General features: G+C 45.7%; 1 protein-coding gene across 2 annotated transcripts in view; it reads right to left on the reverse strand.

The window, feature by feature from the left end:
• The window catches only part of ADA2 (adenosine deaminase 2), a 68,855-nt gene extending 51,443 nt beyond the window's left edge, over window positions 1-17,412 (reverse strand). The window contains exon 1 of one of the 2 annotated variants that reach the window (XM_090043459.1): window positions 17,092-17,412. In XM_090043459.1, the coding sequence (XP_089899585.1) occupies window positions 17,092-17,359 (268 nt within the window). In that variant the 5' untranslated portion in view covers window positions 17,360-17,412. The remainder of the gene's footprint in view (window positions 1-17,091) is intronic. The other variant, XM_090043456.1, reaches the window with a different exon arrangement.
• Window positions 17,413-17,906: the final 494 nt, after the last annotated feature.

The raw sequence follows: 17,906 nt of genomic DNA on the forward strand, positions 1-17,906 counted from the left end.
TCCTCACTGGGCTTCTTCTCTTGATGTCTAGGAGGTTGAATCTTCTTCACCACTATTGTTACCCATTCTAACTAAATTATAGCTAGTTTGGGCACACTACAATTATATTGTTACTGGCAATGTAGACTTGCCCTAAAATAAGAAGATGCTTGGCATGGGGTTATGAGTTTTCCAAATGGAGTAAAAAGCTAGAATTGCCCAACACCAGCTCAGCTCCTCTCTCCTTTCACCACCAGCTCAGAGAGCAAAAAATAATATATCTGGAACTTTGGTAGATGTTTCTCACTATATTACAGTTGTTTTAAAAAAGGCTCTGCCTCCTCACCTTCCACCTACAACTCCCACGACAATTTTAGTGCCTTTTTCTCATTCCAGAGGACCCAGCCTTTTTCTCATTCCAGAGGACCCAGTACCATTTTCTCATTCCAGAGGACCCAGTACCATTGCCAAGTTCCATGAATGTTGCCCAGTGCCCTGAAGACAGTTCTAGGGCTGTCTGAGGTACATTTTCTCTTCATGAAAAAATCTCACTGTTTCTCTGCACATGCCTGTTGGAGAATGTCACAAACTTACCTTCAAACTCCAAGCCTTCTCCTGAGCAGCCAACCTGTTAGTTCAGCTATCACAGACTAAATCCACTTTGTCTGGGACTTCCTCCCATCTAAGAAATTGTTTTGGCTATATTTTCACTGGATGATAAATGTATATAATGCCTTTTATCCTGAAGACTCACATAGCCCTATATTAACAATAGAATCTGCACCTAACACAGGAGGTATGCATTCCCACTAGCTGAAATGCCTTACTTGACTTGGGGTTGGCCACAGGGGAGGACTTGGTGGGGGATCTCCAGGTACAAGGTAACCTAGGAGATAGTGACTGCCTGTTGATAAGATTCACTATCCAGTGAAAGGTGGGAAAGACAACTAGTAGGGCAGAAGCGCTAGACTTCCAGAAGGCCAACTTCAATGAGCTCAGGAAATTAGTTAGAGTGGGACTGAGGGGTAAATAACATTGGTGAGTTGAGAGTCCTGGAAGAGTGGGAAGTTCCTCAAGGGACTGATCCTGCAGGCACAGAGGGATGCCATTCCAGTAAAGGGAGGCAAAAAAGCCAAGAAACCCTCCTGGCTGAGCAGAAAAATCCAGGAGAGCCTACAGGGGAAAAGAGAGGCTTACAGGCTATGGAAGTAAGGAGCTGCCACCAAGACAGTATACCTGCTTGACTCATGCTTGCAGGGAAGCAGTGAGAAAGGCCAAAGCAGACGCAGAACTCAGGCTGTCAACAAAGATTACGGGTAACAAAAAGTCCTGAAGTACATAGGTAGCAAGAAGAAGGTGCAGGGTAACATAGGGCTGCTACAGGATGGGCTAGGGCCACTCATAACAGATAGGATGGACAAAGCTGAGCTCTTAAATTATTTCTTTGCATCAGTGTTCTTGGACATGGATACAAACACACCTCCCAATGAGACTTTAGTCTGGTATGAGAGAGATACCAATCCACCAATGGTTAGTGCTGACCTAGTGAAGGGGCACTTGGAGGGGTTGGACGTATTTAAGTCGTGAGGCCCTGATGATCTTCACCCCATGGTACTAAAGGAATTGGCCAATGTCATAGCAAAACCACTGGCACAACTGTTTGAGTGCTTGTGGTGCTCAGGACAGGTCCCAGAGGACTGGATACCTGAAGCTGGATACCTTCAAGTCAGCTGGCCCTGACAATCTGCACCCCAGGGTACTCAAGGAGCTGGCGAGCGTCATAGCCCAGCCCCTGGCACGGATCTTTGAAAACTCCTGGCGCTCTGGTGTAGTGCCCGAAGACTGGAAGAAGGCCAATGTGGTGCCGATCTTCAAGAAAGGGAGGAGAGTGGATCCGGCTAACTACAGGCCCATTAGCCTGACTTCTATCCTGGGGAAGATCTTAGAAAAGTTTATTAAGGAGGCCATCCTTGAGGGACTGGCCCAAGCTAACATTCTAAGGGACAGCCAGCATGGGTTTGTTGCGGGTAGGTCTTGTTTGACCAATCTCATTTCCTTCTATGACCAGGTGATCTATCACCTGGACAAGGGAGAAGAGATTGATGTCATATATCTTGACTTCAAAAAAGCTTTTGATCTGGTATCCCATGATCACCTCTTGGCCAAAGTGCCCAGTTGTGGCCTTGGCTCCACCACGATCCGCTGGCTGGGAAATTGGCTTCATGGTCGGACCCAGAGGGTTGTGATTGATGGCAGTCACTCATCATGGTGCCCTGTGACCAGTGGGGTCCCTCAAGGCTCTGTCCTGGGACCCATACTGTTCAACATCTTCATTAACGATGTGGACATTGGAGTCAGGAGTGGACTGGCCAAGTTCGCCGATGACACCAAACTTTGGGGCAAAGCATCCACGCCAGAAGATAGGCGGGTGATCCAGGCTGACCTGGAGAAGCTCAGCAAATGGGCAGACGAGAACCTCATGGTGTTTAACACCGATATATGCAAGGTTCTCCACCTTGGGAGGAAAAACCTGCAGCACCCTTATAGGCTCGGCAGTCCTACGTTGGTTAGCACTACAGAAGAAAGAGCCTTGGGGGTCATCATTGACCACAAGATGAACATGAGCCTGCAATGCGATGCTGTGGCTAGTAAAGCAACCAAAATGCTGGTGTGCATCCATAGATGCTTCTCGAACAAATCCCGGGACGTCATTCTCCCCCTGTACTCGGCCTTGGTGAGGCCGCAGCTGGAGTACTGCGTCCAGTTTTGGGCTCCACAATTCAAAAAGGATGTGGAGAAGCTTGAGAGAGTCCAGAGGAGAGCCACGCGCATGATCAGAGGTCAGGAAAACAGATCTTACGATGACAGGCTGAGAGCCATGGGACTCTTTAGCCTGGAAAAGCGCAGGCTCAGGGGTGATCTGATGGCCACCTATAAGTTTATCAGGGGTGAACACCAGGATCTGGGGGAACGTCTGTTCACCAGAGCGCCCCAAGGGATGACGAGGTCGAATGGTCACAAACTCCTCCAAGACCGTTTCAGGCTGGACATAAGGAAGAATTTCTTTACTGTCCGAGCCCCCAAGGTCTGGAACAGTCTGCCAGCGGAGGTGGTTCAAGCACCTACATTGAACACCTTCAAGAGTAAATTGGATGCTTATCTTGCTGGGATCCTATGACCCCAGCTGACTTCCTGCCCTTTGGGCAGGGGGCTGGATTCGATGATCTCCCGAGGTCCCTTCTAGCCCTAATGTCTATGAAATCTATGACTGGAAAAGGGCCAATGTGGTTCTTATTTTCAAGAAAGGGAGGAAGGAGGACCTGGGTAATTATAGGCCAGTTAGCCTCACCTCTATTCTTGGCAAGACCTTAGAAAAAAATCATAAAGGATCACATTTATGGGGGGCCAGCGGATAATACAATGCTAAGGGGCAACCAGCATGGGTTTATACTAGGCAGATCCTGCCTGACTAACCTGGTCTCTTTTTATGACCAGGTCGCAAAGGGCTTAGATGCAGAAGTAGAGGTGGATGTTATTTACTTGGATTTTAAAAAGAGTTTTGACAGTGTTGCACCCAATGCTTACAAATAAACTATGTAGCTGTGACATGGATTTTGTCACAGTCAGGTGGGTGGGAACCTGGCTTATGGGACACCACAGTGGTGGTGGATGGGTTGATTTCTACCTGGAGAGATGTGGGCAGTGGTGTCCCCAAGGCTCTATCCTTGGATCAATACTGTTCAATATCTTCATCAGTGATTTGGATGAGAGTGTAGAAAGTCCTCTGTCCAAACTGACAGATGACACCAACTATAGTAAACACACTAGAAGGTAGGGAGTGAATTCAGGTGGATTTGGATGTACTGGGGAAACGGGCGGATCAGAATAGGATGCAGTTTAACAAAGATAAGTGCAAAGTGCTGCATCTGGGGAGAGAGAATCACCAATGCACCTATAGACTGGGAAGTACGATTCTAAGTAGTGCCGGAGGGGAAAAGGATCTCAGAGTCATAGTGGATGCAAAAATGAACATGAGTCGCCAATGTGACAAGGTAATAAGTAAGGTTAACAGCACTCTTTCTTGCATTAGTAGGTGCATCACAAGCAGGTCTAGGGAGGTTATACTTCCCCTCTATGTGGCATTGATGAGGCTGCAGCTGGAGTACTGCGTCCATTTTTGGACTGCACTTCAAGAATATACCTGCTTGGCTGGTATACTGATATGGATAACCTGGAAAGGGTTCAGAGGAGGGCTACTCGTATAGTTGAAGACCCTCAGGTAAGATCCTATGAAGATACACTGAGGGACCTGAATCTCTTCAGCCACCGCAAAAGAAGGCTGAGAGGTGATCTTGTGGTTGTCTACAAACTCACTGCGGGGGTCAGCAGTGAATAGAGGATACTCTGTTTACCAGGTTGCCCCTTGGGGTTACTAGAAACAACGGTCATAAACTGAAGGAGAGCAGATTTAGATTGGACCCCAGGATGAAATTCTTTATGGTGATGGTTGCCAAAATATGGAATGGGCTTCAAAGGGAAGTGATGCTTTCCCGTACCTTAGAGGTATTTAAAAGGAGATTAGACAAGCACTCTTTCCTGCCCAGAGCCGGGGGTCAGACTCAGTGATCTAACAGGTTCCTTCCAACCCTAGAAGCCTATTAAATGTATGAACAAGAAGTATTTCCTCCTCCTAGAAACACAGCCACTTCTGGAATAAAGCATGATCTGTAACATGAATTTTTAATAGGGAAAAGGAACAATAACTTCCCTCAACTAAAACTGTTTAGAATTGTGGTAGACCAGCAGAATGTAATTTCTCACATAATTTGAAAAGAATATTGAGGTTTACACTGCTGCTCTTGCAGGTCAGTGCTATGGGATTTTTAACTACCAGGAATGGTCAGGACCTAGATATCACATCTCTGAAAGACAGGACCCCTGAAAACACAGTACCACCCCCCAGCATTATAAGTAAGGTTGACTCAGGACCAACTTGAAAAGGCTACTGAATCACTTCCTGTGCTCTCCGAAGACCCCCAACCAGGTATTGACCCAACCTATCTTATGAGATCTAACAGGATTTCACACTAAGAAGGCTTTTTTTATTCCATGCTCATCACCATGGTATCTGAAGACTAGTTCAGGGTGGTATGGTTGATATGACAGGAAGGGATAGGGCCTAGCTTTGGGTTAGAGGTTGAGCAGGAGGGAGAGAGACTGGGAGGTTAGGATTTTCTATTTGTCTGACACTCCAGCTCCCTGATTTAAGTTCCTTTACCCCCTCAGGCTCAGCTGTGACTCACTGCCCGTATTTGATCATATTTTCAGAGCAGGATTAATTACACTTTATTGCTTGTTCACATAACAAACTAGTATCATCTTCAAAGGGCCATTCTTGGGAGGAGGAGGAAGGAGACATGCCCCATAATTTAGTGACCATTGCTTCTAAATTAGAAGGTTAATAGCTTGACCACTTCACATTTTAACCCTCAAGCCTATCTCCCTCTAATGGTAAAGAATAACATTTTTATTTCAATCTAATAGCATGTCACTGTAGGGATTTGTCTGTACTTATAAATCAAAGCCTTTCTGTCTTTTGGGGATCATCTGCCTCTCACTTATATCGACTTAAAGTTGGGGTCACCCCAGTTGATGTCAATGGAGGCAGTTTGTTTTATGCAGCTGTAGCTGAGATCAAAATCTGCAGCCCATCTGCTGGACTGAAACAGTTAATAAAGGCACAGAAAGGACAAAGGAAAGATCCATGGGAATTGCTGGATGTTGAGAAGTATTGAAAATCTGACCTCTTACTTAGCTGCCAAAATATGGTCTTAGGAATCTAACTTATTTGCTTTTGAATATCTTGGCCTAATGGCCTGGACAGAAGAGTGCACCATATATCAGGAATAGGGGTGCAAAGCATGAGTGAGAGACTGGTAGCAGAAAAAAAAAGACTTGCTGCAAGTCAGGCATGGGGGAAATTAGCAAAGCAGTATGTGGGAGCTCATGACTCAAAAGCAGAGAGATTGGACACAGAAGAAACATTACATCATCCACCACATCTCCCAGCAAATGTGGGGCTCTTCTCTATCACATATTTACTAATGTTTTGTCAAGTCTAATTTTATAATAATCCAAGCAACAAGGCTTCCACCACTTCCCTTGAGTGGCTATTTCACAGTCTAATGCATCTCACTGTCAGGATACTTTTCCTGCTTCTCAGTTTGAATTTCACACACGTGGCTGCAGATAAGGATCAAAATAGATAGAGGCATCTGGGGGACCCACAACTAGAAATGCAGGAGATTCTGCAGGTCAGAATGGAAATGTGAAGTCAGAGTTTATGTTGGACTTTCCCATCTCACGGTAATGAGCATGGGCCTAGTGGGAGAGGATTTAGCCCCAAGACCTAACTAGAAGTGATCAGGGCCTTAACTGAGACATCTCAAAACAGAAAAAGGCCCTGACCCACAAAAGCCTTTATAAACCAGAGCAGACAGCAACAAGCTATCTGGGAACAGATCTCTGCTGTGCATCTGGCCCACTTGAAACCTCTTACTTACCTCCAACTTTAGGTCTACAGCCCTAATTTTGGCTCTAGACCTCAGCTCTGACTTTGGCTCTGCACTCCTGACTCTGGTTCTTGATTGCAGTTCTCTAATTTTGATACTGGTTTCAGGGTAGGTTAGCTTACACTGTACAGCTAACCTACCCTGGTGGCTGCCTGCGTTCATAATGCCTTACACTCATGTCTTGCTATGATGGGTGCTAGTTGTCTCACTCATTTCTTTGGTTTTTGTGTTGCTGTCTGAATAGCATGGTAAGCAAAGGACTGAGCTTAAAGCTTCTGGCAAGATGGAAGTAAACATCTAAAAAGCCAGAGGAATCGATAGCTCTTGGAGTCTTCTACCTATAGGCTACTAGTCTAACTCAACTAGTGTTAAAAATTTGGCATCCCCTTTGACAATTTAATGGTCTGGGGCTGGTGGTCTGAACCCAGACACTGGTAAATAGAGGTTGCTCCTGAACAATGGTCACAGCAGACAACATAAGGATTACATTAGGCATATATACAGATGGAGATTGAACTGAAGAGGACAATGTAAAGTAAGCCTTCACTGCTATCATCCATGTTGTACCTGACTTGCAGATAGCGTCAGCTTTTAGGGCTATTGGATCCAGTACTATGAGCCAGCACTAAAAAATTATACATTTAAGCAGTGGCAAAAGTGTTGAATATACTCATGGCTCCAAATCCTGCACTTAACAGTCAGACGTACCCTGGAGGTGGGACCAAAAGCCTGAAGGGTCAAACCATTTTGTTTTCTTGGGCAGAATGCCTGATGTTTGGTTCAGGTGCCATAGAAAGTAATCTTGTTGGTTGTCCTCATGCCTCTTTGCAGAGAGATGAAGCCTAGATAATTCTACTTCCAAGCATAAATCAGTGTGTGGAAGGAATGGCATTATGTCTTTCGGGTAACAATTGTCATCAGGCCCACTGTTCAGTCAGTCCAGCACTCGGGAAGCACTGGGTCTATATTCCAGCAGCTTTAATCACAGATGTTTGAAATGATGGAAAGAAACAGTGGGGCGAAGGCTTCCAGCATATAAGGTCTGCTCTAATGACCAGTGAAGCCTGTGGAAATGCCCCTTAATTTCAAGACTGTTCTCCTCCAGAGGTTTGAAGATTTTCTTAAACAGGTTGGCTGAGTGGGGCCTAGACATTCTGTAAGTCACTAGTTAAGAATAAGACTATTCTGGGAAGGGTCTAGAGATGACTGAATTAACCACCAGTCGCATCTCTTTGTCCTTGTACCAGTTAGAATCCCCTCGCTCCATGAATCAACCAACTGTAGCAGACATACAAGCTGCCCACAGTGGCCTGGAACTTTTGTCACATTTGTTATATACCCCACAACATCTTCAAATTACTTGAGTAGAACTAGTCTCACTTTAGAAATGCCTGTTAGTTGTGCCAGTGGAAGCTATTCAAATGTATTCCATTACACTGCTATCAAATGTTAATTCATATGCACATAAACTAATTTAAATTGTGTTTATGCTAATTTAGCTTCATTAAATGCATTGAATTAAGATAAGCCAGCATATACATTAGAGGTTGGAACCAGGAGCTGAATCAATGTTGTTATATATCTGGGCAAGTTTCCTTACTATAGACCAGACCTTATGCCAAGGCCAAGAGAATCAGTCTCCCTATACTTGGAACTCATGAAGAAATTTCCTCTGTTGTGTTTAGTATAATGGGGTAGTTAAGTTTGACAGTGGAAGAGCTGTGATGAGAACTCAGGATTTCCAGATGGACACTCATTGCTCCACATTGTACTATTTAGTTTCCAGGCCATGTACCAATCTAATCCAGTATTCCAGTCAAATTATTAAGGATTTAAGAAGGATTTAAAATACCTTCTATCTAAATTCTACTTAAACGGCCATGTAAGGAGAAAGACCTATGTTCCTTTAGTCAAATTCAGGAATAATAAACAGGGGTATGAGTGGGCTAGAAAAGGGATTCTGGTAAAGTAAAATTAACTTAAACCAACTTGACATTCAGGGGCTGTGCACGCCAAGAACACAGTGGAGCCGGAAAAGCAAGTAACAGGTGTGTGTTAAATGAAGTGTTGGCAAAGGACTGTTTTATCTTATACCTTCCTGGCAGTTACTTTTCTAGCCCTCAAGCTATACTGCTTTATTAATTAACCCAGTGTAACTCACTCCACCATTTACCTTAACACTGAATTTCGCCCAGAAGCTTATATGGAAGTTGCATTTCCTTACATTAGGTAAGGAGGCATCAGATTAAACCCTCTTGTCCTATGAAGAAAGTTACACTGCCAAACCTCCAATAGTAGCCTTTGTTAGATCCATGGTGTGAGATAAAACTTGCTTCCTCTTACATTCTGTCTTGGAAGTCAGGGTGTGGAAGTTTTGTTAGAATCAAGGGAGTCTAAAGGGGTGTATACTCATCTGGGAATTGAGGAATGCAGAACAGTTGTATGCAGCAGTATGTTATAACTGAGAACCAAATGGATTTCAGTTGTAATCAAAATGCTGTTTTAATTCCCCCAAAGCAAAGTACTTCACCTCCCCTGTAGCTGTTTGATGGGGAATTTTTCTATGCGTGGAACACTGACATGCTGAGAAGCGTTCTCTCCACTTCATTCTGGGGCTAGTCTTATTGCTTCTGAATGTCTTGCTTCTGCAGCTCATTACACCTGGGCAGAACAGACCAAAGATTCAGTATTGAATCCCAATGAGTTTCTCCCTGGGTGTCCTGAAGTGGTCTATAAGAACCAGTACCAAAGTGAATGAGGTGCCCATTCCTCTCTGTCAGTACTAGTAGTGCCATTGCTAACTAGTGGACTGCAAACAATTAAATAATCTGTTTCTTTATGCTGAGCCAGTGTTGCCTTTTGAATAGCAGAAGACAGCTGAAGCAGAGACAACAAACCTGGAAAGACCTGAAAGCAGTAGGGTTTGCATGTTTCTCTGCTCTGCTTCCCATCTAGAGTTCCAAGTCAGATTGTTAGCTTCTGTCTTTCAGATTGCTGGTGTTCAGGCCAGTACATTTCTGACTTTTTTCTGTGCCAGATGTACATATTAGTGCTCAGCAGTCACCCTCTGCCTCAGCTGTATGCATGGCTGACCATAGAAGAACAGATGCACATTGGGCTCATTTCCGTTCTACTCTTTGATCTAGGAGGAGTCTGAAAGGTCCAGATTCCACTGCTAAAAATCCATTGCCACAGATTATCGTTAGCCTGTTGATTGCTCTCTAGGGGACAAAACATCAAGTTACAACCTGTGGTTTTCAACCCCAGTGGATTAGGAGCAGAAAATCTGTTGAGACCTCAGGCTTAGATCTCCTAGTTAAACATACAGCAGAAGAGCCAGAGTGGAAAACAGGCATTACCAAAGCTGTCCTAGCCAAATTTCCACTGGGTAGTTACTTTCTGGTTACCCAAAATATACATAAAGTTAAAATTTGCTGTGGTATTGCTAATTTTTTCTCCAAAACTGCAGTGTGCTATTAAACTAATGTTATATTTCACCTCAGAAGGGCTGAAATTCAATAGCAGGTAAATTTATTCCTCCACACTTTCCCATGTTTACCTCACAGAGCATCAGCAACACTTTCAGCTACAGTTAATTACTGGTGATGTTGCAAGAAGTGGAAAGGGCACTGATAAATTTTTCAGAAGGTCAGGTTTACAAGAGCAAGTGCGTTTATATTAATTTGTACACTGAACAAATTGGCTTTAAAAGTCCTAATGGCAGAATAAATATGAAACTTAACTTTTCTAACTCCACTCTAAAATGTATAGCAAGTAAGATATGTCAACAGCTGATGTGTTGATGAATACGTACTAAATAATATTGCAAGTTCTTGTGCAGATGAGACACAAACATCTGTTGTTAGTCTCATTTAACCCTGGGCTCTAGGGCTCATGTATAATCCCTTGCAGCCCAGGGTTAAACACAACTAGGAACAAATGTATCCAAGCTAGAATTTGTAGTCATGCATATGTTAAAGCACAGCTAAAGATTCAAGCATCATGCATCTGGTTTAAGCAGTAGATACTGTGCATGTCTGACTCCACCATAGGCAGGACATAAAAGTGTCAGGGATGCCAGGCTTCTTTAATGCTATTGTGCTTCACACTCCTCTTCATTCCCACTTTTTCAAGCAACAGCCAGCCAGGCCCTATTCTCTTTTCTGCCTCCACACAGCTGTCATCTGTGCCCACCCAACTCCTCCCCAACCACCCTTTTCTCTGATATGAACATCTGGCTCTCCCTTTCTTCATACTCCCCCACCCTTTTCCTTGATAACTTAAACTTCCACACTATTCTACTGTCCAAGCCTCTCATTTCACATCTTTCTGACCTCACCTTCTTGTTTGACCTAAGGCCTTGCATTAACTCTGCCACTCACCAAAACAGCCACCTGCTTGACCCTGTCTTCATTAAACACTGCTCCATTTCTGAGTTGCCTTCCACATTTCTCCTTCAATGTCTCCCCCTCTCCTCCACAAAACCTTTCTCTTACCTCCAGTTTCACACTACACTTGATTTCTGACACCTTCAGCTCCACCCCCTGCTCCGCCCTGTCCCAGAAGCAGGTGTTTAGACTGCTTCCTCATTGCTCCTCGAAGTTGGCTCATCCCTGCTTCCTCTCTTCTTATCCTGTGAAGAAGGCAGGAAGAAAACAAAAACTACAACAAACTTCCTTCAGTGCATATTTGTTCTCTCCTCCTTTAGGGCTGCCATCTTCCTCCTCAAGCAGTGCTATTTCTCCACTCTTACTGGCTCTCATGCCAGCAATCCCTAACTCCTGTGTGCTTTTGATTCCTTCCTAAAATCCTCCCTCACACTTAGAGTCACCTCCCTTGATACTGACAGCTTCTTCCAAATGGGAGATCCTCAACTTCTATCCGGGCTTTCTTCTTTCCACTTTTTACTACTTTTCTGTTACTGAAAGCAAATTTTATCTCCAGCTGTCTCCTCATTCCTGCATCTGCCTCACTGATCAAGCCACACTGTCCCCTGATCTTCTCAGTTTCCAGTCTCATCATATACTCTTCCCACCTCTTCACCCTTTTTCTTCTGGTTCCTTTCCTTCGCAGTACAACGATGCTCAGTTCTTTCACATTCCCCAAAACCCCGCCCTTGATGTCATCTTCCTCTCTGACTGCCATCCCAGCAACTCCTTTTTTCTCTTCACCTTCAAACTCACAGAGGACAAAGTCTGTGAACATTGTCTTATGTTCCTCCTTTTTAACTCCATCCTGGATGCTCTCCAGTTGAGCTTCTGACCTCTTTCATTCCATTGCAACTTCCTCATGTCAACAGCCAAGCCATGGGGTCTCTGCCCTGAATTCTTACTTTTTTACTGCTTTTGACCCTGGCACCCTTTCTACCCCTCCATATCAGCTAATATCATCATCACTACATTGCCAGTAGAAAAATTAAGGAAGGGTGTATAAGCAATTTGCCCAAGGTCACTAAGAGAAACTGTAGCATACCCAGCAAATGGAACCTAGACCCCAGATACTAAGTCCTGCATTTCAGATACAGTCTTTTTTCCATGGAAAGTTCCTGAATTGTGTCATATAAACCACCAAATCTAGAACAAAAGGAACAGAAAACATAAGGGAAAAAAGGAATTGGAGACAAGGCTCTGGTGAACAAAATCAGCTTGGGGTATAGGAAGGTGACTAGATTGTAATTCTTTTCTATTTTATACATCAGTGAATAAGATGAAGGAGTTTGGAGAAAAGACAATGAGATTCGCAGGCAACACTATTGAGGGAAGTCAATACAAACAAGGGAGCAATAAAATTCAGAACTACTGGAGTAGTGAGCTGATGCAATTCATGCAGAGAAATGTAGGGCAGTATTTCTGGTCTTTATAAGAAGACAGGTTATGGATGTTTTGAGGGAGGTTTGGTTTTTAATTTGTTTTAAAATATTGTTTTCCATTAATTTATGGAATACTGGACTACTCTGAACCTCATGCTCCAGGGAATGAGGTCCTGCTGAGAACAGAGAACTTTAGGTTCAGCTGACCCCTCCACAAACATTTCCCAGGACTCCAAAATGGTAGATTACAGATATTTCTCTATATATCTTGTGAAAAGCTGTTCCGTGTGTTTTAACCTGAAAACAGAAACCCTAATTGTCAAGGGAAGGAAGCTATTGACAAAAAAGAAGAGAGGCCCTTATTGATTATAATGTAACAGTAGCTGGAGATGAACAGACCTATTCAGTCTCAGTCCATCCTCCTACAAGGGCAGGCTACAGTCCCCTGCCAGAAGATATATCCAGTATTAAACTGACACTATGTTTAATCTTTGTCAAAACAGGTCAAATATCTCAAGACTTTCCAGGGGAAGTAGAAAATATTTCTCCTTTCCCCTTGATGGGCTTACCCACACAGAAATTGGGACATTTATGATTTACTTGAGACCAGTCCCAAAGTCACCTGGAAACTTTTTCTTACTGGCACTTAGAATTTGGCAGATTTCCTGAGAAAACAGGACTTGCATACTGTGTTGATTCTAAGCAACAAAGATGTGGGGTTCTGTTTTGCTCTATCAAATCAGACGCATTTGCTCACTGCAGTTTTATACAGTACATTTTGTAGGCTCAGCTGGGGCCCTGGGGTACAAAACATAATTTTGCCAGCAGAATTAAAGTCTAATAGAGAAACTATGAATGTCTCTACATTTACCGCACCCCTGCAGTGGCAGAACTCTTTCTTTCGGCCAGGAGAGTTACATCACCTCTCTGACCAAAGGAAGGCTTCTGCCTGGTCTAAAAATTGGCAGAAAATGAGAGTAGATGCTCATGTACATTGTGCCAGCTGTAGCAGTCCCCTCAGCAGCTGATGCTTTTCCAGGGTGCCCTTGGTGCCCTGCCTGTACAGTTCCTGCAGTGGAGCTGTACAGAACCACCAGAAGAGCCTGAATGGGGATATGCCTTGACAGCAGTGGCAGTAACTTTCTGCTACCAGAGGATTCTGGTGCCAAGGTCAGTCAGCATAGACAAAGGCCTAGTGAAGGGTTTGCGGGGGGACGAAATAAAAAAAAAAATAGTGGAAGGGACAGTGAGGTAGGTGAAGAAAGATGACAAAGGGGAGAAAATCAGTGAACAGGTAGAGCATTAATGGTGGCAAAGAAAAACAGTTAAAAAGAGAGTGATCAAATGGAAGTGAGCAAGAAACACCAGACATAATAGACTTTGATTACGGGAAGGAAATACTAAGTAGATGGAGGAGAATAAAAATGCAGTATGTGTGAACAAGGAAAAAGAAGAATAAACTTTAAAGTTTGTGTTGACCTGCTTTGAACAGCAAGGGAAGGTAAATCAAACCTACAAAATTAAAGGCACATCTGAAAAAAGCAATTTAAGAACTGTATGAGAGTCTGGCAGTATGAGGATATATACGACTGCTGAAGGCAGTTGCAAGCACCCGCTCATAAAAAGGACATTATAGCAACGGAACAGGAACAGTAGAAATAAAAGGGACGATAGAGGGAGCCAAATTAATTTGAAAAATATAGCCAAAATTAGTATTGTGGCTCTTTGGAAAAGAGAGATTAGAAGACTTCATTAAGATTCACAAAATTCTTAATGGGATAGAGAGCTGGGATGCTACAAAGCTGTTTGACCTGGTGTCAAGAACAAGGGGAGATGCGACAATAAGATAAGCCCTGGCCGGACACTGTAGGAATTCAGGGAGGAATGTCAGTAGAGAGAAACATACATACAAATAAACTATCCTACACAGCAATGGGGGTAAGTAAGAGACTTCTAAGAAAAAATTCCACAGAGTTTAGAAGGAAAATGGTATTACAGAGTTTTGATAGCTGCCCAGAAGAAGGCTTTGCTTGAGATTTGCCATTCTAAAATTGTATATGCAAAGTTGTTTATGTTTTATACTGATCTTGTGTGTTGTTAAAATGGTATTTGTTAGGCAGCAATCTCCTTCTCTGCACTTACTCTACCGTAGCTGCAGCTGGTTTAATCCAGTGCAGGCAGATACAATACACAAGAGATCAGCAGCCTCCCCTGCTCAATACTGAGTCTTGAGTCGCTGCTTTTTTGAAATAGAGGCAGGATCATTTTAGTCTAACATATTGGTCTCATGTAAATCATAAATCGCCTGTCCAAGGCAAAACTTTTTTGGAAAGAAATGCAGGCTTAGTCCCAGAGAAAAGAGAGACAAAGATTGTATTTAGGAAAGGTAAATAATAAATTGGCTAGACAGTATATATTTAAGCAGGCATCTTGGAAGGTTGAGCACAAGAGAACTTGAGAAATTTTTGCTGTGGGTGTGACCTTTATAACACACGAGAAGAGGGTCTGTGTCTGAGGAACACTTGATTTTGCCTGTAGCACATATAGCAGCATTTATCCATGTCACTCCTGCATTTGTATTTTGACATTCATACCCCCCATCCACATAAGAACATAGGAATTACCAGATCAGACCAGTGGGCCATTGTATCCAGTATCTTGCTGTTGCCAGTACCTGATACTTCAAAGGAAGGTGTAAGAACACCCTTAGTGGACCATTATTGAATAGCCTGCCGGTGAGGGAAATTTCTCACTAATCCCCCACCAACAGCTAGTGGTTATGTTATGTCTTGAAGCCTGAGGGTTCATACGCCTTCTCAAACATATTTATATCCTGTCTGCTGTAACCAATGTTCTCAATATCCATATACACGTCTAATCCTTTATTGAGTCCTACTAATCTCTTGGCCTCAATGAAACCTTATGGTAACAATTGCCATATGTTAATTATGCACAGTGCAAAGTATTTCCTTTATCATTTTAAATTTGCTGCATTTCATTTCCATTGGCTAGCCCTTGATCTTGTCATATGAAAAGGGGTGCACAGGAACCCAGCATTTACCTCCCATCGGTCACTCATTATGTTATATAGCTGTCTGACCTCCTTTATGACTTTCTTGTCTAACCAAAACAGCTTTACTTCCATGGTGGTGTAGTGTAGTGTCACATCTCTCAAGTTGCCTTCTTGTTCTCTCGAGTCTCTGCTTTCAGAACAAGAGCCCTTGAGCATGCGAAAAGCATGCAAACCAACATAGTGACATCTCAAGCCAATGCCTGAGACTGGAGGGAGCCTGAAATAGTAGCTGAGAGGTGTGAACTGTTCTATTTCAGTTGCCATTATCTCAAATGCCAGCGATGCCAATCAGCGACATCACTGATCTCCTGCTCCCTTTCCTCCCAAATCAAGGAGCTAGCAGGATAGCTGAGTCTCACCAACAGAAACCAACCCTAAGGAGTACGCAGGACACAGCAGACGTATGCAGGACCCGATGAGGAGCACAACCATGTCTGTGGAACCCGGAGAGCACGGATGGTCATATTTTCTATCTCTGAATGATCTCTTTGGGAACAGCTCCCTAGTTGCGTGCCTGGAGGGGGTGAGCCTGAGCAAACACCTGGCTCTCATAGGATGCTTTTCACCCACCTGTAGGTCTGGGAGCACTTTAACAACCAGGGGTGCTCCCTATTTTACAAGTGGGGGGGGAACCGAGGTCCAAGAGCCCTGACATGACTTGTCCAGGGCCCTGGTGTGCTGCGAGGGGGATAGAAAGTTGTCAAAATACTGCCCTGGCCTGCCAGGGGCAGAACAGTGTTTTCCTCTTGCTACACTCAGGCGGGTATCTCCTACACCCCTTGCAGGCCCAAGGGCAGCATCTCCATGTCAGCCAGGGAAGGGAGGGCAGGCTCAGGCCTGGGGGGAGCAGCTCTGCTGCAGTCCTGAGCACAGGTTGGTGCTGGGGTTTGGGGGGGGCACCTTCAAAAGACTCAGCCAGGGCTCTTATTGGGGGTGAGAAAAGCTCCAGCAAAATGGGGTGGGGGTGCAGTTTTATGGTATCAATTGAATGATTAAGTAAACAACCGGATGAGGCAGACAGGGTTCTTTGGGTGAGTCTGGTATCTTTTATTAGACCAACTTAAATAAAATAAAAGATCCAATTGACCCAAGGAACCTTGCCTGCCTGTGCCCGTAGACCAGCACAGCTACAACCTACCTACTCCCCTGTAACTTCATGATATATCTTTTATTGGACCTACTACAGTAGTGGGGAAAAATTGTCCTTGGCAAGCTTTTGGGCACAAACGCTCAATGCAAAAAACCACCAACCATCCCCCCTAACCGAATGGATGATTTAGATTAGACATGTATATGGATATTTGGATTTTTTGCACCGGAAGCACGTGGAGGTGGAGGGCCCTTGGCACCTCAGAGCTAGCAGCACCCGGCGCGAGGAGGGGGTGCAGGGACGAGCGCCAGAGCCCGTTGTTGTGATGGGAGGCAGCCCCGCCCCCGCCGCGTGCGGTGCCCCACGCCAACTGTCTCCCCCTCGGCCCCACCCTTTGGCTCCGCCCACCCGCGCATCCCAAGCCCCGCCCACCCCCTTGGCGCGGAGTCCCCCCCGCCCTCAGACCCCGCCCCTGCCCACGGCCCCGCCCGCCCAGCACGAGGCCCCGCCCCCGGTCCGGCCCGCCCCTCCCCCCGGCCCCATCTGTTCCCGGCGGTGCGATGGTTACATTGTATGGAGAGGGCAGCGGCAGCGCGGGGAGGCGGCGGCGGAGGCGGAGGATGGGTCCGCGCGGCAGCGGCCGCCCGCAGCAGCAGTAGCGGCAGCAGCGCCCCGAGAGCCCCCCATGCGCGGGCGGCGGCGGGGCCGGTGCTGAGCGCGGGGTCGGACGGCGGAGCGATGTGCCCGGAGGAGGACGGCGGCTGCGGGGGGCCGGCGGCGGCGGCGGGGCCGGACGGGCTGGGTGAGCTGCGCTCGTGGTGGGAAGTGCCGGCCATCGCGCACTTCTGCTCGCTCTTCCGCACCGCCTTCCGCCTGCCCGACTTCGAGATCGAGGTGAGTCCGGTCCCCGGCGGGGCGGGGCGGGTGGGTGCGGGGCAGCCTGGCGCCGAAGGCGGCCAGGAGGGTGCTGGTACCCCGGGGGGGTGCAGCAGCTGGAGGGCGCTGCCAGTTCCCCGAGGCTCTTTTTCAAACTTCCCGGGGGGGGGCGGGAGGCTGCAGGATGAATGGAGGTGGGGTGTGGGAGATGCTACTGGATCACAACAGGGGATCCGGGGATGGGAGAAGGAGGGGGCAAGATGTGGAGGGGACACGTTGAGAGTTGATGGGAACTCCTTCACCACAGAAGAAATCAATCCAGTTTGAGGGGCGCTCCTGACCCCAGTGTGGGAGTCTGCCACCCTCGCTGGCGGCAGGCAGCCTTGAGGTTTTCTTCCCCCTGCCACTAGGCAGCACATGTGATGCCTTATCTGGAAACTTGTGCATTCAAGAGCACGGACTGGTGTTGCCTTCCCCAAACACGACCCAAAATGGTGGCCGTGATAG

The sequence above is a fragment of the Crocodylus siamensis genome, chromosome 4 (assembly GCF_052110815.1).
Source record: "Crocodylus siamensis isolate JL-2025a chromosome 4, ASM5211081v1, whole genome shotgun sequence".
NCBI classification, from domain to species: Eukaryota; Metazoa; Chordata; order Crocodylia; family Crocodylidae; genus Crocodylus; species Crocodylus siamensis.